This window comes from Chlorocebus sabaeus, chromosome 11 (assembly GCF_047675955.1).
Source record: "Chlorocebus sabaeus isolate Y175 chromosome 11, mChlSab1.0.hap1, whole genome shotgun sequence".
NCBI classification, from domain to species: Eukaryota; Metazoa; Chordata; class Mammalia; order Primates; family Cercopithecidae; genus Chlorocebus; species Chlorocebus sabaeus.
This window is the reverse complement of record NC_132914.1, coordinates 62,762,364-62,787,189: the sequence shown is the minus strand read 5'-3', so window position 1 is coordinate 62,787,189 and position 24,826 is coordinate 62,762,364. Positions and strand designations below refer to the sequence as shown.

The 24,826-nt window shown below is 36.8% G+C and overlaps 1 protein-coding gene across 7 annotated transcripts in view; it reads right to left on the bottom strand.

The window, feature by feature from the left end:
* Positions 1–24,826, bottom strand: part of MSRB3 (methionine sulfoxide reductase B3) — a 193,874-nt gene that overhangs the window by 156,494 nt on the left and 12,554 nt on the right. For 3 of the 7 annotated variants that reach the window (XM_073020919.1, XM_073020920.1, XM_073020921.1), the window contains exon 2: positions 5,211–5,337. The exons of 3 other annotated variants lie outside the window; for them this stretch is intronic. In XM_073020919.1, coding sequence (XP_072877020.1) covers positions 5,211–5,286 — 76 coding nt within the window. In that variant the 5' untranslated portion in view covers positions 5,287–5,337. Of the gene's footprint in view, positions 1–5,210; positions 5,338–6,842; positions 7,008–24,826 lie in introns of those variants that run through there. One more of the 7 variants, XM_008003914.3, reaches the window with a different exon arrangement.

Genomic DNA, 24,826 nt, shown 5'->3' with positions numbered 1-24,826 from the left:
TTAATTGCAAATTATTTTGTGAATTACGGGTTGAAATTTGTAGGTCCTTTTTTTTTTTATTTCTTTACAAAAAATCCTCTCCACAGCATTTTAATACAATCAAAGAAGTTAGGTAAGATAAAGTTAGGTCAGATGTCGGGTAAGAATGGTGAAATTGGAGAACTAAGGGCATTAATCTGAACACAAGGGAGAGAATTCCTTTGGGGACACCAATACTGAAATCAGAAACACTGCGTTCTGATGAGTTTTATGTTGGGTTCATGTGCATCTTTTAGAACAGAGGTTCTGGACATGCGGTCAAAGAGCCCTCCTTGAAGAGTTTCAGAAGATCTAACAAAAAATTTCTTGAAATTATATGAAAACATGTGTAGATGCATATATGTCTTTTCTGGAAAAGAAGGTCGTAACTTTTATCAAAGCATTATGTAGGTGGTCCATATTTTTTATGACCCAAAAAAGGTTTCTGAAGAACTAATATAGAATGTCAATGCATTCAGTAAGTGAACAGCACACTGACGATTCTGATTATCTTTTAAGTACATCAGTTCTATTAATGAAATATTGCCAGCTCAAATTGAATAAGTACTTGTTACTTATGGATGTGGCTTTAATGTGCATCTGTAGTATTTCCTCTTTACAAATGGAGACTTTAAAGCACAATAAACAATAATTTGCTGCAAAGAAGTGATCAAAAGGGCCAGAATTCTTAAGTCTTATGCTAAGTATAATACATCCTTATTCACTGCCTCAAACAGCTTACTACCAAAACTCAAACTGTTTGCAAGAAAAGGTAAAAGCAATTCTGGATAATATGCTTTGAATCTGTTGCCACTTTTGTTATTTGTTTAGCTACAATGCGATTTATACTTATGGCATCCCCTATATTGTACTAATGCAATAAAGTGAGAAAAAAAATTGTTAGACAATAAATTCAAAAGTAAACCAAACTATGAACTTTACTTTTAATCTTCCCATATAAAGGAGTTTCAAATAAATTTGTACTCTCTTACAGCTATGACTTCACCTCCACATAAACATTCCAAATGTCTACTGATTCATTTAACAAATACTTATTAAGTGCCAGGCACTGTGTTAAGCTCTGGAGCCATAAGCCACTGATTCATAGAGTTCTAGTTATACAGATGATAGTCAATGACTTTCTAACACCATTTGCAAAATATCTCTAAGACTTCTAATTGCTACATTAGAAAACTATGATATATTTATAAGCTACAGCCATGTAACTCTTCAATTCATGGAAACTATTAAATATGCCACTAACGTCAAGTAAGAATCACAACCACAAATTATATGTATGATGGTAGAAAAAAAGTATAATTTATCACTCTAATTAGTACTATTTAGACAAATTTTATTTATTTCACCCTCACTTGGCTGAAAGCTATCATGATATCTAGTATAAGCTACGATTACACTTAATTTTCATCTAGCATTAAAACTATGTATAAAATTGTGCTTCCTGATTCCTCCTCAGACAATGCTTCAGTCTTGATTAAGAGGCAAGGAATTCTAATGTTCAAACATGGAAACTGTGTCCTACCACCACGAGTCAGCAGACTTCTCTGTAAGTTCCCAGTATTAGCTAGTACTAAGTTTTAAGATCTGATTAACCTAAAGTCAAAAGTAAAAACAAGTGACAGTTAATAAAATCACAGAATTTAAGAACTAAATATATTATCTAACTTTAATTCCTCGTAAAGATGAAAAGACTGTGATCAGGAGAAGTTTATTGATTTGTTCAAGGTCATGCAAGTTAAGGACGGAGCTTTGGTTAGAGTTTTCTAACTCCTAATCCAGTGTTCTTTTAATACATAAAAGAAACTGTTGTAAGAAATTAAGAAGAAATTCTGAGAGAGAAAAATTACCTTTAATTACAAACAAGAGTGAACCATAACTCAGATGCACTTAATAAGATCTAAATTAAAATTATACTTTATTAAAAAATAAGAAAGTAAGTCAAAGCTAAAAATAATAGATCGCTCTTTTGGGATATAGCCTTCATGCAGGTCAATCCAGTTATAATCAACTTTAAGAGCCTGCTCCAATTATATTTTAGTTCTGGAATTATTTCATATTGAATAATACTCAAAATTAGTAGGGTACTGGCTGGGGAACAGACATCTTTTTGATTTACAGAGATTTCTGTTGTAATGGGTTTTGACCAGCAACAGTATATTAAAGCAAGACTTCAAACTTTCACCTTCACTTCCTGTATTTCCAGTTTTGGCCTCTTCTCTTCCCTATCTGTACAAAGTAATAGGGACTAGAATTCCCATTTCAATTTCATCTTTATTTTTTCAAAATTTAAACAGTTTGTTTCATTATTGTTGAAGTTAACTTCTTCAACATTTCTATATATCTAAGAGCAAAATCCTGTTAGAGAAATTGATGATGATAAAGATTTTGCTAAATACAAGTTATAAAATATGTAGACACCGGAAGACTGACTTTCATAACACTTTAAAAACTAGTGGTGCTTGAATGGTCATGAAATTACGGAATACTATTCTAGCCAATTCAATTTTCAAATTAAAATGGGTTTACAAGCCCTAGATAAGAAAGATGAGAGTTTATTTTGGCTTTTACCAGTACTGGGTAGTAAGAATAAAATAAATCTGTTGTATATTTATAGGACTTGAATTCTGGTTCAGTAGGGTGTATAAGTAAAATAAAGAGATTAGAACAACAGATCAAGATGGTTATTTCTCAAACATAAAGTGTATTTGTGAGTCCCATGAAAGTAAAAAAATAGTTAAATGAAACATAGGACATGTTTAAAGGTTTGAAAAGTCTGTTGTATTTGAAAAACATAAACCTGTATTAATACAGATACATGAATTTCCATATTGAACATAGTGAAGACATATATGGTGTTTACTAAATGCCGGCCACAGGTTTAAGCACTTTTCACATCCCAATCTATTTAATTCTCACAGCAACCCTTTCAGATTGGTACTATTATTATCCCCATTTTACAAACAAGGAAGCTAAGGCACACAGCTAGTCAGCGGCAAAGTCAGATTTTAAACTCAGTCTGACCCTAGACAGAATTAGTGTGCTTAAGCACTATACCACAATGGTTAACTTCTTAAAAACGATTTGCTTTGATGCATTTATCTTTGAATCATTTTGTCGTCAAAACTTAAAAATACTTATATTTCAATTAAACAATCTCATTATCAAACCCTTTAATCCATGACCGTCATCTATTGAAGAATATACTGTTAATTAATGTGGTTTCTATAAACATTTAGCCTCCTCTATATTTGGCAAACCCATATTACAAGAACTATGCTGGGTACTTTTACACACTGGAGCTTTTTCCAGAGGAAAACATCATTATGTATCATCTAAATAACCTCCATAGTCCACCTGTGACACGTACTGTAGAGCATTGAAAAGGTTCTGCATAGCACAAGTAATTAGTGGTTGAGGTTCTCCCTCAAGGTCATATACAATTCTACAGACAAACCTTGTCAGTTCTACAGCCTGAATCTCTCCCAATTACAATCTTCCTTTTCAACTCTATTGTAACAGCCACAGCACTTCACATCTCTTTACAGCCTCAGACTCCTCCAGTACTCTTTACGGTGGCAGTGCAGGGGGATGTAGGCCCAGGGGGCATACTGAGAAGAGTGATTGGGGCCTCTATACATTAAGCTTCATTAGCCCCTCATGTCACCACAAACAGACTTAAAATCTACTTTTAAAAAAAGTGTATTTGCTATATAAATATGGCTGCAAGACAAATACCTTACTCCTTCTAATCAGGTTGCCATCCCAGCCTCTCTCACAGAAACATCTGAAAAACCAGCTCTGACCTCCTACCATACTAAATCAATAATCTTTGTAAAATGCAAATGAAGTCATGTCATTTCTGTTCATCTCTCCAAGACTTAAATTCCTTAGAACATCATATAAAGTGCTTCATGATTTGGCTGCCTTTCCTTCCTTACCTCTTCTATTTGCCCTTGTACATCCAAACCAGCCATATGAATAACTGTATTTCTCTGAACATGCCTTGCTCTTTCAGGCCTTCATGTTTTCCCATGCTACTCCTTTTGTTAGAAACAGCCTCCCCACCACCCTGCTTAGAAACCAGGCTAACTATGCTCCCAGTCTGAGATTCAGCTCAAGTACCATATCCTCCATAAAGCCTTCCTTAAACTTCAGAGATCTTCCCTTCCTTCCAACATTTCTTCTCCTAAAGACAAGATCTAGGATCAACCTCCTCTGAATTACCTTAACACACCAAGTATAAATGCCTCTAGTCTAATCAGGTCAACATATGATTCAACAGTCCTCACATAGTTCCATTTCCATCTTGTACTTGTTGAAAAACATCAGCTTTACCTTATTTATCACTGTATCCTCACTGCTTAACACAATGCCTGGCACATATAGTTAACATTTAATGAGTTGGAATTAAATTTTCTATACAATGTAGTAATAGATATTTACACTAATGGAAAAATGTAAATAATATTGATAATCATAGTCACAGAAGTAAAATATTTAGCCAATGCGGTTTTCATAATAAAATTAAAATACTAAGCTTATGATACAGGCGCATAAAAAATTTTGGACTTTCATGCCTCACTTATTTAAATTCTTAAAATCACACTGTTAAAAAGTGCAGTGGTTCTAATTTAAGAACCCACTGATGCATGCTATATTAGTTCTGTTTATTTGGTCATTGTTAAGTAGAACTTTTTTTCTTTTTAACTAAAATAAATTGGTAACTTAATTATGCTAACGTTGTTCATTTTCATTTTTTCCTAAAGGAACGACCACATGTGGAATGAAAAGCATTTTCATTATCCTTTAACAAGATGAATGTCCTATTTTGTGTGATTTGGGGCAGTTTCTTACTCAGACTGCCAGCCTCTTATGAACGTTATGATTTGCAGATGTGTAGTGTGCATTAAAGAACAAGAAGATATCATGAAATATTAGTGACAATTATACACTGGGCAAGGAAACTGGACAATGTTCCAAGGGTTGTAAGGATTGTGGAAATGAATGTTACTCAAAGTAGAGTGGTGATTTATAACCAATTTCCGTCTTCAAATTAGGGCCCAAGTAAAAGAAAATGAAATTTAGCAAAGCATGGTGGTGTATCATTTCCTGCAGCAGAAACACCCAGTTGGCCCTGTGCCTTCACTATGTACAGTACAACAAGCAGCAACCTGAGGGAAGCCCACAGGCTCGAAGGGCTACTGGCTGGCTCTTTGTCACCAAATGCAGCAGGTTGAATGCAGACATCACTGTGATATCTTCACCAACAAAACGAGAAGCAAAGAACAGGGGCAAGAGCTGAGTAGGAGAAAAAACAAAAACAAAAACAAAAAACAAATTAAAACATCACAAATATTAAACACATTAATTGCACAACTGATGGTTACAGTTTTATCTGGAACTGAACACATGCACATATTGCTAATAAATTTCAAATGCCTATTTTTCAGCCGGTGAGCTTACTTTCAATCTAGCTTTATTTGTATCTTAGAGATAAAATACACACTACAAGATAGCAGTGTAATCTGTAAACACAGTTTGCAAGAGGTTGAGAAAAGAGAGGAAGTTTAAAAACAGTTGAAAGGAATTCACATTTACTGAGTTCATACCATGTGACAGGAACTGTCTGGAGTCTAATATACACGTTGTATCATTTAATTCTTACAATAAACCGAGGAGGTAGGTTTTATGCCCCAATTCATATGTGAAGAAACTGTGACTCAAAAGTCCAAGGGCACAAAGCAAATAATCAGTGGAAAAAGGACTAGAAAACCCTGTTATATCTGACTGCAAAGCCATGTTCCTTCCTTACACCATGCTGCCTTCTTCCAGCAATTACTGGCAAATCTCCCTCCCTGGAGAAGACTATAAAATAATAAGATTAAGAGACATATTTTGTTAGAATTTCATTTTATGAAATAGAGACCCAGAAAACCTATGGACAATTAACACTTTCAAAACAGCGTTAAGTTTGAATAAAGCATGGCAAATATGAATTTTCACTTAATTATATGATTTATAATTTCTAGGTCAATTCTGTGAATAATATTCATGATTTAGTCATTTTAAAAGTGTAAAATTGTTTTTTAATGTCTTTGGAAATGAATTATGTGGAAGAATCTAAAAATTGTGTAGATATTAAACTTTAGAGAAAAGTTCAATTCTTAGAATTTTCTTAAAAGTTTTGTACAATATTTCAATTGGTAAAGATTAACTTTAAATGGAAATGGAAAATACTAGATTAATAAACTTCACATATGTTATTTCAAATTAGTATTTTAAGTGACTTTAACCATTAAATGCCCAAAAATTAATACAAAATTAATGTCTTGTTCATTTCCTGACCACTTCCCCTGCTCCCCACCCCCCAAAAAAAAGTCTGTTCCGGACTCTTCTGACCTCCTTGAAGAATAAACATATAATAAACAGTAATATATTTTACTAAATCACTCTGGAGTATATCTGACAGAAATCTGCTTGTATTAACATGCCTGAACTCTGACTTCCCCAAACTAAACTCACTACAAGACTAAAACATTTTTGTGTTACTAACTGGAGACAAAGGGGAGGGAAAAGGAAGGTAAGTATCACAATGCACAGTCCGAAAGAACCATTAAACATAAATAAACATGTCATTTTCACGACTGACTGCAGAGCAGGAAAAAGAGAGCACTCCTTTGGAGCAGGCTACCGACTAATAAAAGATCAAAGGTCTATACCTCACATCACTATAAATAAAAATGTATTTTTTCCTTGTGACCCTTCTCTGTGAGGAATAAAGTGCACACAGTAAATGTAATTACTTAGCAAAGCTGCAGTCTCACTGTTCTTCCACAGTTGACCATAAAACGTCTTCCTATTCTGTTTCATCAACTCCTGTACCAGGCAGCCTGGGCGCCTACCAACCACTGTGGCCATCTGGCTTATGTCAAAGCCAGTGCACAGGAAGAGAGGCAGTGATGTCACTCTGCAGGTCAGGGAAAGAACAAAGATGCATTCTACATTTAAAAACTGAGGGCCACAAATATCAGGAGCCCTCCAGCATGATATGACTGTGTGATTTAATATTCTGACTGCGTTGCCTGTATTTCTACCCAAATAGCCAGGGCTCCATCTAGTGGCAAATTAGTTTTGCCCAGTTTTTTGAAAATAGAAGACCCAGAAAGTACAACATTAGCACTAACAAAGTGGGGCAACTAAAATGACTGCTTTTAGAGCAGTCTAGTCTTTCTATACTGAAGAATGCAAAAAGCACAATTTGTCACACTGTTCTCTATTTTCTAATCCTAAAAGAATGCATTTTATAGGTTAGGATTTGATATTATCCGAATTATTTTAACGCCTGCATGGATAGTAGAAAAGGATTGAACTTTGTAAAATGCATGTAAATTGGTATTACTCATAAACCACTCTGAAAATATGTAGCTGAGACATAAAGTGGAAAACAGTTCTAAAGAATGGATGTATGCATCTGGATGCCTTGGTTATATCAAACTAATATGCTTATACTTCCACAGAACAAAAGAATCATAGTTAATATGGCTCTAACATGTATTTTGATGCTGAAATGGTTTAACAAAATTATTTTTAGCTCATGTTTTCCACCTAATTAATGTTTGCAGTAAATAAAACAAAACACTTTAACAAACAGATCTAAAATACATATGTTTGCATGAAAGATGGGATATCACAATGGATGTGTGTGATCCACGGACACAGACTATCTGGGTTTGAATGCTGGTCATGCCCATAACCAATTCGGTGACCTTGGACAACTTGCTTACCCTCTCGGGGCCTCAGCTTCCTCACTTACAAGATAATGACTAAATAAGTTAATTGGTAAAAAGTGCTTGGTACAACTCCTGGGACATAGTATATGCTCAGGAAATGTTAGCTATTATTATTTATGCCAAATATTTGCTACAGTTTTAACTGCATTAATTAGAAAATTGTAACAGTCCATTTATATCCAGCCCTTCTTAGAGGTAGCAAGCTATTCTCCAAAGAATCCTATTTAGGTCAGAAAACCACTACTTGATAGATTTCCACAGTAAATTACTCTAATGAAAACAATAGAACAGAGAAATCCTAAAGATAACAGTTGACTGTGCACACAACATGTGCCATGTACTACTCTAAGCATTTCACATTTATTAGCCCTTTTAATCCCCACAACCTAATGAGGTATATACTATCATTTTCCCTTTTTTAGACACAGAGACTGAGGCATAGGGAGGTTAAGTAAATGACCTAAGGTCTTACACTTAGTAAGGGACAAGGACTTTAAGTAATTGGGTAATCTAATTGATACATGTGAACTCAGGCCATTTACCTCCAATGCCAGTACTCTTGACCACTACACAACTGGCAATGAAAAGCCTTACAATGCACCAACCAACTCTAGATACTCTGATTCCATGTTTCCCTACTAGGTAGCATAAACATGTAATAAGGAAACTTAATTCAAGATTACTTGATGGCCAGGCGAGGTGGCTCATGCCTGTAATCCCAGCACTCTGGGAGTCTGAGGCAGGCAGGGAGTTCCAGACCAACCTGACCAACATGGCGAAACTAAAAGTACAAAAGATTAACCAGGCATGGTGGTGGGTGCCTGTAATCCCAGCTACTCAGGAGGCTGAGGCAGGAGAATCGATTTTACCTGGGAGGCAGAGATTGCAGTGAGCTGAGATTGTTCACTGCACTCCAGCCTGGGTGACAGAGAAAGACCCTGTCTCAAAAAAAAAGAAAAAGAAAAAAGAAGAAGAAGATTATTTGAAGATTCTCTCCCTTGACATTCTCAGATTTCTAGACTTGATCTTTCTAGTTCCACTACATGCAACTTCAACTGCTTTCACCTTCAAATTTTTTCTCTAAATTCCTTGGATATACCTTTAGAATCTGTAAAGCTAACTCTATGTTAATCTACCAAAACTTCAATATGCTGATAATGTACTTTTGAGGACCAAACAAACTAACAGCTACTTCCACTCTCAGACCCCCAAACTGAAGTTTCAATTTGGCAGTTTTTAACCATTTGTATTTCCTGAACTGTCTGAGTGAAGGCCATTACCAGAAACAATCCTAGTCCAGAAAGAACTTAGCATTAAACACCCTGTAGGAATCAGGATTGAGCAAGGATCACCAGAAAATCCATAATTCTCCAAGTTTATTCTCAACTTCCTCACTTTTGCATTGCCTTTTATTCAAATACCTACATGGATGAACAACACTTACAGATAATCCATCCACTTCGGCCTCCCAAAGTGCTGGGATTACAGGCGTGAGCCACCATACCCGACCTAATCAACATGTCATTTTTAAAAGCCAGACAAGATGTCTCATGAATCTTCCTAATCTCCCCAAATATCTGGTAGATAATTTTGAAAATAGTGGGCATTTAAAAATACTGACTGCACAATGCCTAGTGAGCAGTATCACATTATGTGTTAAGAACAGAATTAGGTTCCGTAATTGTCTATAATTTCCTGCTTAAAACATTTTGATGATTCCCCCTTGTATATTACAGGGTTCTCCAAACCATGTTCTGAGAAATGTAAGATAGCCCTTCAAACAAGTTTAGTAGTCAAATAGTCGTGGAAATGCTAACCAATATAAAGGGTCTGAGAAGTCTTCAGTAGATATGCCTGCTTAACTTTGTCTCAATTGGTGCCTCTGAAATGTTTCTGATCATACAAAACTCCTTTCTGTCCTATCACCCAACCCCTAGAACACATTCTGGTAAATCCTTCTGATAAAGCCCAAATTCCTAAACAAAGTTGCTAAAGTATCTAAAGTTCTACATTCAGCTACTGCTGAACTCTTCAGCCTTTTCCCTCGCCACACCTCTAGAACCCACTGCACCCCACACTCCTGCCATACTAACATGGTGGTAATTTTCCTGATAGGTCAGCTGTTTCCTATTTCCACCTCCATGTCTTCATTCCAGATCCTTACTATCTTTGCCACCACTTACAACCTCCACCATTCCTAACTCCTCCAATTCTAGTCCCCAGTATAGTACCAAATATGCTATCATACCCCCATAACAATTTTCAGGGTACTGATTTGCTTAGATCTCTCCCTCTTCTAGATTATAAACTCCTTAACGACAGTGACAGTGTCTTTCATCCCTGCATCCCAGTACCTGGCACATAACAGTCATTCATTTATTGAGTGAAAGACTACGAAAATGACTGATTATATGTTCAGGATATGACTATATTGCTCAGGATCATCATTTCCAATGCTGCTGTCTCTGCCATCTCAACTGCTAATAATGCTTAAAGGTAATAATTTGAATTAAAATATATTATACAATTATTAGTTCCTATGAAGATGTGGGAAGTTGCAAATGTAACCTGACTTGAAATCCAAAAATAATTTAAATGCCCTATTTTGGTCAAAAATCTCTACTTCTTCATCTCCCCCATGAATTCTAACATCCAAAAATTTGATTAAAGTTAATCAGCTAGGGTTTTGTTTTAGGTTTATCTTTTTTCCCTTTTACTTTTTTCCCTGTAGTTGAACAATAATCTTCCAAAAAGAGATGGTATAAAAAGTAATCTAGAGAACTCACAAAGCCGATAATTAGCTCCAGAATAAGTGAGCTGATGGTACTAGTGGTTTTAAAGTGTCAAACCTAAAGGTCGAATCCCTTCCCAATAAATGCCAAAGGAATGTCCACATCAGTGGTTTTTCACAAGCTAGTAAAATGCTCCCCTCCACCACACCCAGAACTGTAGGAGCCAACAGTTTGGAGTTTTGTTAAATAATGACCAAAAAAAAGTCTCAAAACCCTAATCTCACCGTAATATCAGAAAAGAAAGATTATATTTACACCAAGAACTAAGAAAGCGATCTCAAGATAAAAAACATCCTTTTAAGTAGAATATATTTAGTTTTGTGGGGGAGAATTTTCATTGCTGTTATTTTTTAATGTTATTATGAACAGAAGAAAATTCATCACGGGAACCACTAATCTATATAATATAGTTCTATAAAAACATCTTTGTTCTTATCAACCCAGTGCCTAGCAGTTTATGCTCAACTAGTGTTTGTTGAGTGAACTGATCAATCATTTAGCTACTGCTTGAAATCCATAGCTCATTGGCTAGAATTTGACAGTCCTTTTGTTAAACAGAGATCCTTTTGTGATTGTATTTGTTTTAAGAAACAACAGAATCCTGGCTATTCAGAATGTTTAGTCGATCTTTCAAGTGATTTTAAGAGATAACTTTTTTAACTTACTCAATTCATCTATATAAATTCCTACTACATGGAAAACAATGTATCATGTGCTGATGAACATGCAAAGATGTAAGACATAGTCTGTGCTGTTAAAAAACATATTAGCTTAAGTGGGAACATAAGACATAAGCTAAATGAGTTAACAGGGGTAGAAATCAAGTGTTATTGAATTTCAGAGGAAAGAGAATTGCTTCCAGCTTTAGGAGAGGGAGTGGCAGGGACATATGGGAGTTTGGAACCAAAGAGAAGTTGTATGAAGGAAGACTTTCTATTTGTATTCTTTCATCTCTATATCTTTAGGGTTACCCATTCTTAAGCTTTTGGATCTCAGGATTCCCTACACTCCCCAAAATTATCAAGGACTCCAAATACCTTTTGTTCACATGATTATAAATATTAATATTTACTTATTAAAAATTACAACTAAGAAACTTTTTAACTATTTGCTTACTCCATTAAAAGCAAATAAAAAATAACTTACAAAATGACTATTCTTAAAATAGTAAAACTTTATTTTAACCCGAAAGCTTAAATAAATACATTTATAAAAATGACATTTATAATGAAAATTAACTATATTACCAAAAATAAAAATATATGTATAATGGAAAGAGTTTTATATTTTTGTAAATCTCTTTTTATTATCTAGCTTAATAGAAAACAACTGAATTCTCATCTCTGCTTCTGCAATCGATGTGTTGTGATATGTTGTTTTGGTTGAAGTACATAAGTGAAGAAAATCTAGATTCATACAAATAAGTAGCTGGAAAGGGGAGGAGTATTTTAATAACCCTTTCAGATAATTGTATGTTTTATTCTTTGTTATCACACCGAAGATCAACAAATGGTAGTCTGAAACCATATCAATGAACTTCTCATACTGTTACATTAAAACCCATTGGTCTATCTTGCATTTTGAATGGACCTTCTAATCTTGTATTATTTTGTAACATCCTGCACTGCTCCTTTGGAAAATACTGGTTCACCGAGTTACACAGATCTTTCGTATGTTGAAACATTTCATAACATGATATCAAAACACCATACTCATTAATATCATCACTGATTTCATCAGAAAAGTTTTTAAATATTGAGAAGCTGTCAAGCTCACAGTAGGAGATGCAAGTTTTCCAAAATTTCCATGTAGATTTTATCTATTCTTAAACTTCAACCATCACTTCTTGATAGATGAATACAAAGGTCTAGCACCAACTTTGAACCAAGCTCTAATGCTTTATCTTCTAACATCTACTAGATAATATCAACTTGCATTTGCACAGTATGTTATTATTTACAAGGCATTTTCGTATATATTATGATAAAGTCTTTTAACCTTATAATAAAGGCTTTAGTCTCCCTGTATATTGTTATTGAATATTTGCATGTATACATCTATGATGAGATTAACAATAATCATTTTTGAGCACCTGTACTGTGTATATGTGTATGTGTGTGTGTGTATATATGTGTGTAACCTCATTTAATCCTCATATCAACCCTGAGCGAGGCACTCCTATATGTAGTAGTCATTATTACTCTGTACACAGTAATTCTGGCTCTCCATCTTCCAGGCATATGGTAGGAATGCACTTTCTGGCCCCCTTGTGGTTGGGTGGGAACATGTGGCTGGCTAGCTCTGGGCAATAAATTGTGAGCAGAAATGATTATGTGTATTGCTTCCAAGCCAGAGCACTTAACTGTTGGTGCGAGACCCTCCAGAGCTTTCTTTCCCTCTGCAGCAGGGACCAGCAATGTTCTATAATTAGATCATGGCTGCTCCATTAGTCATGATCCTGGGATAAGGAGATAGGGAGCAGAGCTCCCATCTGGACCACAGTGAACACATAGTACAAACAAGAACTAAACTTTCCGCATTTCAAGTCATTGAATTTGGGGCCTATTTGTTCCAATAGAAACTGAAGTTTAGAGAATTACCTGCTTGAGGTTATATGGTCAGTAAATTATGGAGCCAGAATTTTAACTAAACTTTAATCTCTTCTACTACATTCCAAACTCCTCAAGGGCAGAGGCCCTTGTGCCCCCAGATTGATGTCCTTGTTTTAGAAAACAACAGACTCTGTAAGGATGAGAAGTCTAATGCCAAGAACTGTGAGACCACTTCCAAAAGTCCGTAGTTTCTCTCTCATTAGTCATCCCTTCTATCCTAAATATCCCAAAGAGATTCTTAATTTAGTCAGAAGATGCGGCTGCCCTCTCATATTCAAACATTAAAGGCCAGGAGACAGCTACTTTACTTCGATCACTCAGAGCTCACAAACTTGTCTCAACACCAAAAACTAAAGATTTTCCTCAGCTGCAAAAGTGACTGAGTAGCTTCTGGTCACAATAAAATGACAATGTGAAGATCTTATTTCCTGAAGCAACTGAAATTTTCTTGGACACTAAACACATTCACTGTAGCCTTCTTAGTGATCTAGCAAGTCATTGCCTAAATCCACACCTTACAGATAGAACGTTTGATTTAAAATCAATCAACAAATACAAGGAAAATCAATCCATTTGCCATGATGATAGAAAAATGTCTGTTTCTTCCAATAGCTGAGATCATGATCCCAGAACTAATGAGAAAGAACCACATTAATAGCTCACATTGTGACCTGGAAGTAATCGATGTGTACATAGTCATAACAATATAAGCTTTTAGAGACAACCTATGGACAAATATTTGACTGTGATTTCAGAACAGACCATGAGCATTAGCAGCTTCACATTGTGAAACAAAAAGTATACAGCAAAAAATGTAAAGAAGGCTGGACAGAAAGGCGGAGGAAAGATTCAGGGTATCAGTGTCCTCTCTTATAAAGTAGAGGGTTAGAAGACACCAACTAGACGGGGAAACGCTAACTGACCCTAGAATCCATGCTTCCTTCTTCTTATTAGCAATAGAACCCCCTGAAATTTTAACTGAACATACAGCCTCATTTCTCAGCTTCCCTTGCAGCTAGACGTGAACATGATACTAAGTTGTGGAAAAACGGAATGTAATTCAGTATCATGTATGATTTTTCAGGTCATCTCCTTTAAAGACAAAGTCACTTGCTTTGGATTTCCTCTTCCTTCCTGAGAAATGGCAACAACTGCATCAGTACGCTTGAACCCTGAGAAGGAAGGCACTTGATGAGGAAGACAAACCTAACAGGTCATGAGGCAAAGCTATTCACCAGCCCAACCTTGGACTAGTATATGAAAGGGAAACTTCTACTTTCGGTAAGTCGCTCCACTTGTAATCTCTTTGTCAGAACAGCTTAGCCTGTAAGTCTAACAATGGTACACAAAAAGGTGAAGAGATAGCAGATAAATACTTATATTCTGTAACTGGTTATTATCTGAAACTGATGCACCAATAAATAGCACTATAACTATATTAACCAAAATTATGAAAGTAACTACTAGAATAATGATTTTAAAATATGACTTCAGAGGAGTGAGATAGAAATAGAAAGAGGTGGAGTTGTAGGCAGGTTTTTTCACCTTAGTTCCCCTGTACCAAGAGCCATGTGCAGGTTTTTTATAAAAATAAAGCTTATACATAAAAAAAGATCCAGTGTCTCAATAGACCATTTTATCTAAAGAAAAATCCTGCTAATGCAAGCCAACTAAATCCTATGCCTGAGACTATAAACTACAGTATCTATATCACTAAAAGACTATTTTTAGTGAGCTAAATATAAGCCTTAAAAATACAGATCCTTAAATCATATTTCATATATTTTAAGTCAGAACTTTGCCACCCATTCATGGAATAAAAAGTTTTAACACTGGAAATTACAAGTAAATATCTGTTCTTGTATCTGAATTTTTGTATCCCTCCCCATAAGTTTACATACTGTTGCAGAAAATAGAAAATTATTAAATAAAATTATAATGATGGCTTGCATCTGATGTAGCAGATAAAAGAGAAGTTTTATGAAAATTGACTCCTTATATTCCACTAAAAAGTATATTTAATGACTTCTATCAACTATCCTTTGACATCATGTTGGGCTTAGGAGGGAAGAAAAGTCCTGAATGAGAACATAAAGTAGAAGAAATTAAATATTTTGCAAAATTTCCACTTTGTCCTATACTGTTTTTCTTCATGAATTTTAGGTGATTAAAAGATGTTTTTCAAAGAATCTGAGTATTCCACATGTACTTCAAACTGCTTATTATATCCCAAACTCAAATCATTTATTACTTTCTTTCTTCATTAATTAATCTGTCTGTATTTCCTTGTTAGAAAGTAGTTCCTTCAGCAGGGTGTGGTGGCTCATGCCTTTAATCCCAGCACTTTGGGAGGCCAAGGCGGGAGGATGGCTTGAGCTCAGGAGTTTGAGACCACTCTGGGCAACATGGTGAAACCCTGTTTCTACCAAAAAGACAAAAATTAGCCAGGCATGGTGGCATGCACATGTGGTCCCAGCTACTCGGAAGGCTGAGGCGGGAGGATTGCTTGAACCCAGGAGATTAAGGCTGCAGTGAGCCAAGATTGGGACACTGCACTTCAGCCTGTGTGACAGTGAGGCCCTGACTCAAAAGAAAAAAAAAAAATAGTAGACCCATCTATCCAGGCACTAAAACCTCAAACCTGGGAGTCACCCTCAATTCCTTTCTATTGTAACCATTCATATCCAAACAATATTAAGTACTGTCAATTTTTTTCCAAGATACTGCTCAAATACATCCCTTTCATCTCCCACCTACAATAAGTAATGGCCTCTTATTGATCTTTCTGCCTTCAATCTAATTCCCCTCACATTCACCCTCCACACTACTGCAAAATGCTGTGTACTAGATCTGACCATGCCATAAACCTGCATAACATGCTTCCATGGCTCATTAGAACCTACAGGGGAAAGAAATCCAACCAATGTATCCTGACATTAAAGACCTATCAGGTTCGTTTCTTTCCCTATGTATAGAACCTCAATCCTCAACACTCTCCGGTACACTATATGCTTCATGAACCTTCTTATCCCTTACTTTAGTTCTATGACTTCACACGATGATGCCTAACCCTTAGTAGGCATTCAGTAAATATCTGTCAAATAAATATAATGTTCTGATGATAGCCAACCATTTATAGTTTTCTATACGGTCTTATCTACCCTCACCATATGACCCACATCCTCCATCTCATATGCAGAATGGACTCTTTTTTAAATTTTTACTTTTATTTTAAGTTCCGAGGTACATGTGCAGGATGTACAGGTTTATTACACAGGTAAACGTGTGTCATGGTGGTTTGCTGCACCTATCAGTCCATCACCTAGGTATTAAGTCCAGCATGCATTAGCTATTTTTCCTAATGCTCTCCCTCCCCCTACCCCACCTTCCAACAGGCCCCATTGTGTGTTGCCTCCCTCCCTGTGCCCATGTGTTTTCATTGTTCAGCCCCCACTTATAAGTGAGAACATGTGGTGTTTGGTTTTCCATTCCTGCATTAGTTTGCTGAGGATAATGGCTCCAGCTCCATCCATGTCCCTGCGAAGGACATCATCTTGTTCCTTTTTATGGCTGCATAGTACTCCATTATTTTTTAACCTTCAAACACAGTTTAGGTATCATCTCTTCTGGGAAGAATATTATTTACAAATCATTTATATTTATGATATACTTAGAAATCATTTATTTCACAATTGTCCCCCACTTCCTTCTCCCTATCACTTCCATGGGAAAATTAATCAGCTCTTCCTCTATGCTACTCCCTACTTCAGGGTCTCTATTATTGCAGTTTGAAGTTTAGGTTTATAAATCTGCTTCTCTTTTAAACTCCTTGAGAGTAGTCAGTGGCCTTTCACCTCTGTAAAATAAAGGCTCAATAAAGGTTTCAATATCATTGAACAAATGGCACTTCCTGTTTTCCTTCATCTTTGCGCATAGTGTCCTAGTTCCCAGGGACTAGAGTATCCTGTATTGCTGTCTAGGCAGTGCAGAATACAGGAAAGAGTCCAAACTGGGTTCAAATTCCTGACTCTATCATTTAACCAGCTGATATAGTTGAAGCAATTTAGTTACTGTCTAAGATCCTCAGCTTCCTATGGATCTCTATAGATCCTGTTTCCTCACTTGTATAATGTGGATCATAACATGTACTTCATTAAGTTTTGAAAGAGTTAAATGAGAGAACGTTTTTGAAAGCATCTAGAAGCATGCTTAGTGAGTTTTACTTCCCTTATGGAGATTGAAAAGTAAGAAGAGGTTTAAAAGAGAGAAAAAGAATGGATGTGTGGCTGTGGCACATGTATGCATGTGTGTGAGTGTTGGAGGGTTTAATTAATTTATTTTTGCACAGGGAAAGAATGAGGTGATTGCCTAACATACAACTCAACTAAGATTACTTTTTCCATTTCAACAATTATGTTTTAGTGACTGTCAGAGAAATCATTATATTTGACAAAAAAGAAATTTCAAATTTTGTGACCAACTATTTCAGCGAATCATGTAGAGTGATCCAACCCTGTGTACGCATGAAGCAAATACGCTAATAAAACAAGTATTTGACAAAATAAACAGTTGGTCAACTCCAATGTGAACAGCACAATAGAAATTATAAAACATTTATTGCAATTCAACTAAAACTGCCAATATCGCTCACTCTCATTCAAAAACAAATCTGTTCTAGGGCTTATAACTAATTGTGCCTTGTGACCCTGAGAATTATCTATGACATTACAGGTCTTGAATTCCTAGCAATAACCTTGTGACTGATATAATTTATCAACTGAATTTGTGGTAAATTCCTTTTTCCTAGGTTCTTCTTCTGTATAGAATGCTAGCAACTTTTTATATTCCATAATTAAAATATTTGCTTTTAGGTTATTCTATATGGGAATTTTACAGCCTCCCAATTATGCTTCTTTGTAATCCTCCTATCAATTAAATGTTGTTTTGCAAGGCAGAGTTAACATGTTATATAATAGTGTTTAGTTTCCTCAGATAACAGAAGGGCTCAGGAAATAAGCAGGCATATATCTTTCCCTATCAAAAAACAGGGAGACATCAACTCAAAAATACACTCTAGCCAAATGACGTATGAATCAAATATCCTTAAGGATAGTTAAATTAACATATAAAAGTTGTGGTGGTAGTCACTGAATGCAGTCAATGTCATATGATTTAATGAAAAAGATAAAAATAACCCTTAAAAGGGAGAATGTATAATACAAAATCATATAGAATGTCAACTATTCAACAATAGTCGTGTGTATCTACAGGTCCCACTCTAGCTAACAAAGGCAGGGCAGAGAAAAAGACAAGAATCCTGAGTTCTCCTGCAGAAAAGAGTCAAATGCTACCGCATTTTTTTATTTTTTCAATTTAATAATTAGGTAAGGCTCAATGATGTCTTTAGACACTTTTTCAAGGTCATAGAACCTAAAATAATCCCTATGAAAGACAAAAGTGAATAAAACATGGAAGGTCAGGCACAGTGGCTCACACCTGTAATCCCAGCACTTTGGCAGTTGAGGCAGGAGGATCACTTAAGGCCAGGAGTGCAAAACCAGCCTGGGCAACATAGTGCCATCTCGTCTGCATATAATTTTATTATTATTATTATTATACTTTGAGTTCTAGGGTACGTGTGCATAACGTGCAGGTTTGTTACATATGTATACTTGTGCCATGTTGGTGTGCTGCACCCATCAACTTGTCAGCACCCATCAACTCGTCATCTACATCAGGTATAACTCCCAATGCAATCCCTCCCCCCTCCCCCCTCCCCATGATAGGCCCCGGTGTGTGATGTTCCCCTTCCCGAGTCCAAGTGATCTCATTGTTCAGTTCCCACCTATGAGTGAGAACATGCGGTGTTTGGTTTTCTGTTCTTGTGATAGTTTGCTAAGAATGATGGTTTCCAGCTGCATCCATGTCCCTACAAAGGACACAAACTCATCCTTTTTTATGGCTGTATAGTATTCCATGGTGTATATGTACCACATTTTCTTAATCCAGTCTGTCACTGATGGACATTTGGGTTGATTCCAAGTCTTTGCTATTGTGAATAGTGCTGCAATGAACATACGTGTGCATGTGTCTTTATAGCAGCATGATTTATAATCCTTTGGGTATATACCCAGTAATGGGATGGCTGGGTCATATGGTACATCTAGTTCTAGATCCTTGAGGAATCGCCATACTGTTTTCCATAATGGTTGAACTAGTTTACAATCCCACCAACAGTGTAAAAGTGTTCCTATTTCTCCACATCCTCTCCAGCACCTGTTGTTTCCTGACTTTTGAATGATCGCCATTCTAACTGGTGTGAGATGGTATCTCATTGTGGTTTTGATTTGCATTTCTCTGATGGCCAGTGATGATGAGCATTTTTTCATGTGTCTGTTGGCTGTATGAATGTCTTCTTTTGAGAAATGTCTGTTCATATCCTTTGCCCACTTTTGGATGGGCTTGTTTGTTTTTTTCTTGTAAATTTGTTTGAGTTCTTTGTAGGTTCTGGATATTAGCCCTTTGTCAGATGAGTAGATTGCAAAAATTTTCTCCCATTCTGTAGGTTGCCTGTTCACTCTGATGGTCGTTTCTTTTGCTGTGCAGAAGCTCTTTAGTTTAATGAGATCCCATTTGTCAATTTTGGCTTTTGCTGCCGTTGCTTTTGGTGTTTTAGACATGAAGTCTTTACCCATGCCTATGTCCTGAATGGTACTACCTAGGTTTTCCTCTAGGATTTTTATGGTATTAGGTCTAACATTTAAGTCTCTAATCCATCTTGAATTAATTTTCGTATAAGGAGTAAGGAAAGGATCCAGTTTCAGCTTTCTACTTATGGCTAGCCAATTTTCCCAGCACCATTTATTAAATAGGGAATCCTTTCCCCATTTCTTGTTTCTCTCAGGTTTGTCAAAGATCAGATGGCTGTAGATGTGTGGTATTATTTCTGAGGACTCTGTTCTGTTCCATTGGTCTATATCTCTGTTTTGGTACCAGTACCATGCTGTTTTGGTTACTGTAGCCTTGTTTTTTTTTTTAAAAAAGTAACCAGATGTGGTAGGCATGCCTATAGTCCCAGCTATTTAATACTTGGGAGACTGTGGTGGGAGGATCACTTGAGCCCAGGAGTTCGAGGCCACAGGGAGCCGTGATCGCACCACTGCATCCCTGCCTGGGCAACAGAGACTTTGTCTCAAAACAAAACAAAACAAAAATCCCCACAGAAACCACATGGCAAAAGATTGAAAACCTAGGGGGAAAAAATCACAAAAAGAGCATAAAACTATAGTACAAAGAGTGTCATCAAATATGTCCATAACATAAAATATAAATGATTTAAATGTGCCTATTAAAAACAATGTCTCTCATATAAAGTTACAAAACAAAACAAAACAAAATGCCTAGAAGGAGTTTTTTTAAAGCAAAGAGAGAAAGAAATTGCTCACACATGCATGTGCACACACGCACAAGGACAAAGGTGGCAATAAAATAAATACCTTTCAAAAAGAGCTCACCCATGTTTTTCCTCAATCAGATTTCCACCAGTTCCCATTAAAATGATAAGTATAAAAACAGGGGAAAACCTACATCAGCACTGGAAACTAAAAGAATAAACCCACTTTGAAAAACTGCTGCTATCGGGCAGAGAGGCTGTATTGAAGAAAAAGCCAACTCCTAACTCATCTCATGCACAAATATTGTTACTGCAAGTTAGTGAGATTCAGCAGATTCCCAGTGGGGTTCTAAATAGGAGGAAAGGCAGAGGGCAGATAGGCAATGAGGTCTGGAGAGCTTAAAACTGTCACAGTATCTATCTGGATCCAACAGAAAACACTAACAAGCACTTCTGACATTGGAAGCCACATGAAACAAGGGTTCTGTGGTAATGCTCATGCCTAGATTTCAAAGGATTTGGGAAGCACTGCCATGCTGCCTCTTGAAAAAGACAACCTGAGAAATACTGGGGGCACTGCCTGGAAATCCTGGATAGCACTCCAGTCAGAAAAAAGAAACTTCAACCCCAGAACAATATCTCCTCACTAGAGCCGCCTTCAGTCTGATGCTGCTTCCCTCCTGTCTACCTGAAGGTTGCAGGAGACCTCTGAAAGTAAACCTACAGAAAACTGAAACTTTTCTGTTCTCCTCTTTTGTCACACTGAAAGATTAAGACAAACACACCAACCCAGCTAGAAGGCCTCTCCTTCCCCAAACTGGGCACACACATGCTGTATTTATTCCTCACTCTATTTAACAAACAGATGCTGGGGAGAAAGTGAGAAACAAGATGCCATGGTCCCTGCCACCACGAAGCTCATTTCTTAGTGAAGCAAAAGACATGAACAAGTGCAGTAAGGATCACAGAGTAGCAGAGTGGGGAAGATCCTATACAACAGAGGGATGTACTCTAGTTGGGGGGCATGAGAAAGCCTTCCTGGGAAGTAACATTTAAACTAAGAATAAAGGCTAAGACTGTTGCCCAGATTAAGAATAAGGAAAGAAGTATTTCAGACAGAGGAAAAGACGAGCAGTAGCCCTGAGGTAAGAGTGTAGCTCATTGAAGATTGGGAAAGAAGAGCAGTGTGGTGGAGGTGTCAGTGAGGAACAGGGGAGGAAATCATGAGGCTGACAGATGCAAACCTTGGAAGCCAGTATAAGAATTTGGAACTTCATCCTAAAAAGAAAGGGAAGTAAGTGAAGGAGAACAACATAATCAGATCTGCAAAATAAAAAGATAAACATGACTGAAAGGTGGAAAATGGATGGGAGTGGTGTAAGAACAAAGGTGGTGAGACACTTAGGAGACCACTGCAGAAATCTAGGCAAAGATATGACACAGGCCATGAGATCAATAAAAAAAATTTAAGAGGACTCCAATTCTGGCTCAAGTAACTGGGCAAATAGCAGTACCATTTACTTAGCTAGGTAACAAGGTGGGGAGGCTTAAGTTCAGGCAAAAAAAAGTTCAACTTGTGATGTGTTTATGGTATCTAAGGCACAGCCATTTAAATGGAGATGATATAGAGGCAAATGAATACATGGAATTCTGCTTTTACCTTTTACTTTTCTCATTTAGTACACATTCTTAGACAATCTTATTTATTCCATGGCTTTAGTTCTGTCTGTATATTGAAGTTTCTTTTTTCTGATTGGAGTGCTATCCAGGATTTCCAGGCAATGCCCCCAGTATTTCTCTGGTTGGCTGTCTTTTTCAAGAGGCAGCATGACAGTGCTTCCCAAATCCTTTGAAAGCTAGAAGAGCACCACACTACTCTTCTTTCCCAATCTTCAATGAGTTACACTCTTACCTCAGGGCTACTGCTCACATTTTCCTCTGTCTGCTCAGGAATGAGAACCGGGCTGAGTGGTAGATGGGGAGAGCTGATTATATACAGACAGAACTAAAGCCATGGAATAAATAAGATTGTCTAAGAAAGTGTACTAAATGAGAAAAGTAAATGTCAGAGCCCTGAGGAACTTCAACATTCAGAATTGAGTTCAAGGAGAAAGAACTAGCAAAGAAGATCAAGAAGGAGCAGAGACCAGAAAAAGGAGAGGTCAAGGAAAGTGTTGTCCCAGAATGATAATGATGATGATGATGATGACGACGACAATGACGATGCTAGTTAACATTGGGAATTAACTCTGTGAATTACTGTGCTAAATAATTCACATATATCCTCCCATTTAATGACTACAATAACCTATGTGGTAGATACAATATTATCTCCATTCTATAAGTGACAAAACTGAGGCACAGATAACTAATTTGCCTAAAATCATATATCTAACAATAACAGTTAGAAACCAAGAGAAAAGACAATTTCTAGAAGGAGTTGGTGGTCAGTGTATCAAATAACCTGAAGTCAGGAAGACAGGGACCAAATTGACCTCACTGGGCTCAATGATATGAACACCATTAGTGGCTTCATCCAAAACTGTTTCAATGGAATAGTATAGATGATTCTTCTCTTTTCCTTAGACTTTATATCCAATCAGCAAGGTCTCAGTTCTGCCACCACCACTGTGGTCCAAACCATTATCAATTCCTATCTGAACCACTGAAGTAGGCCTAAATGGTTTACCGCCTCCACTCTTGGCCCCCACAATCCATTCAACACAAGTCAGCTGGAGTGATTATTTTAAAATGCAGATCAAATCTTGCCACTGCCTACCTAAAATCCTCTAATAGCTTCCATCACACAGAATACTATCTAAACTCCTCATAATGATCTAAAAGCCCCATATAATCTGGTCGTCTTCTTTGCCCTAAACTCTAACCATGCTCTCTCCTGCTCCTACCACAAAATAGTCTACTTACTCTTTCTACAACATGCCATGCTGGTTCCAAACTGTGAAGGAAAGACCCTGAGAATGAGGTCCTGTGCTTCTCTGGTCCATACTGTAACCTCAGGTTAGACAAGTTAGTGCCTGACATGTAACAGGCACTCAATACATATTTTTGGATGGATGGCAGATAAACAGACACAGCAAGGATGTAAGCAACTTGTAAAACAGATGGATCGTGGGGTGGGGGCAGGTTTGAACAGCCTTTTTGCTTTTAAGATGAGAGATATTTAAACATGTTTAAATAAGGGATATTAAGAAATTACCCAATAGCTTGGAAAAACTAAGACATCAAAAAAGCCACAGAAGCTGGGTGTGGAAACCAAGAGAAAAGACCTGTAATGCCAGCACTTTGGGAGGCCGAGGTGGGTGGATCACCTGAGGTCAAGAGTTCAAGACCACCCTGCCCAACATGAAGAAAGCTCATCTCTTCTAAAAATACAAAGATTAGGCAGGCAGGGTGGCAGGCACCTGTAATCCCAGCTACTCAGGAGGCTGCGGTAGGAGAATCACTTGAACCTGGGACGCAGAGGTTGCAGCGAGCCGAGATCGTGCCACTGCACTCCAGCCTGGGTGACAAGAGTGAGACTCTATCTCAAAAAAAAAAAAAAAAAAAAAGCCACAGAATATAAGAAAAAAGAAAATTAGCTACCTTAGGAAAAAATTAAAGCTGTAGAAGAAAATTGTGGTACATCTCTGCCAGGGTTTCTTCTTCTGTAATTTAAGGGGTCTGGGTAAAATCAGTAGTTTCCAATCACTATCAAAAACTTTCTGTATTTCCCCTCATGATCTCCCTTGGTTACTTCATACTGAAAAGGAGTTCTGATTAGCAATTATATATGTCTGATTTTAAAATATTCATTACTTAACAGATGCAACTTACTTCAAAAAGTCAAAGCTCAGGAAGATTAAGTGATTCATCTAAGGTCATATCGATATTTTTCAAAAGAGGAAGGCATTGTCCAAATATGAAGAAACTAGTCCGAACACACACAGGAAAACATGGAATCAATTCCAAACCACAGACCAAAAGTGAAAAACTGAAATATTTTAGAAGGATAATAAATAAGGCATACTTTCCCCCCCTCAGTTAGGAAAAAGAAAAGAAATAGTGAATCCCAGAGAATTTTTAAAAGACCTGCAGAACAAAATCACGGAAAATTACATTGTGTCATGGCTTTGAGCAACTGGTGTTTGTACAGTAGAACCCATCTGAACATCACACTAGGGCCGTTCTCTTTTGAATGTC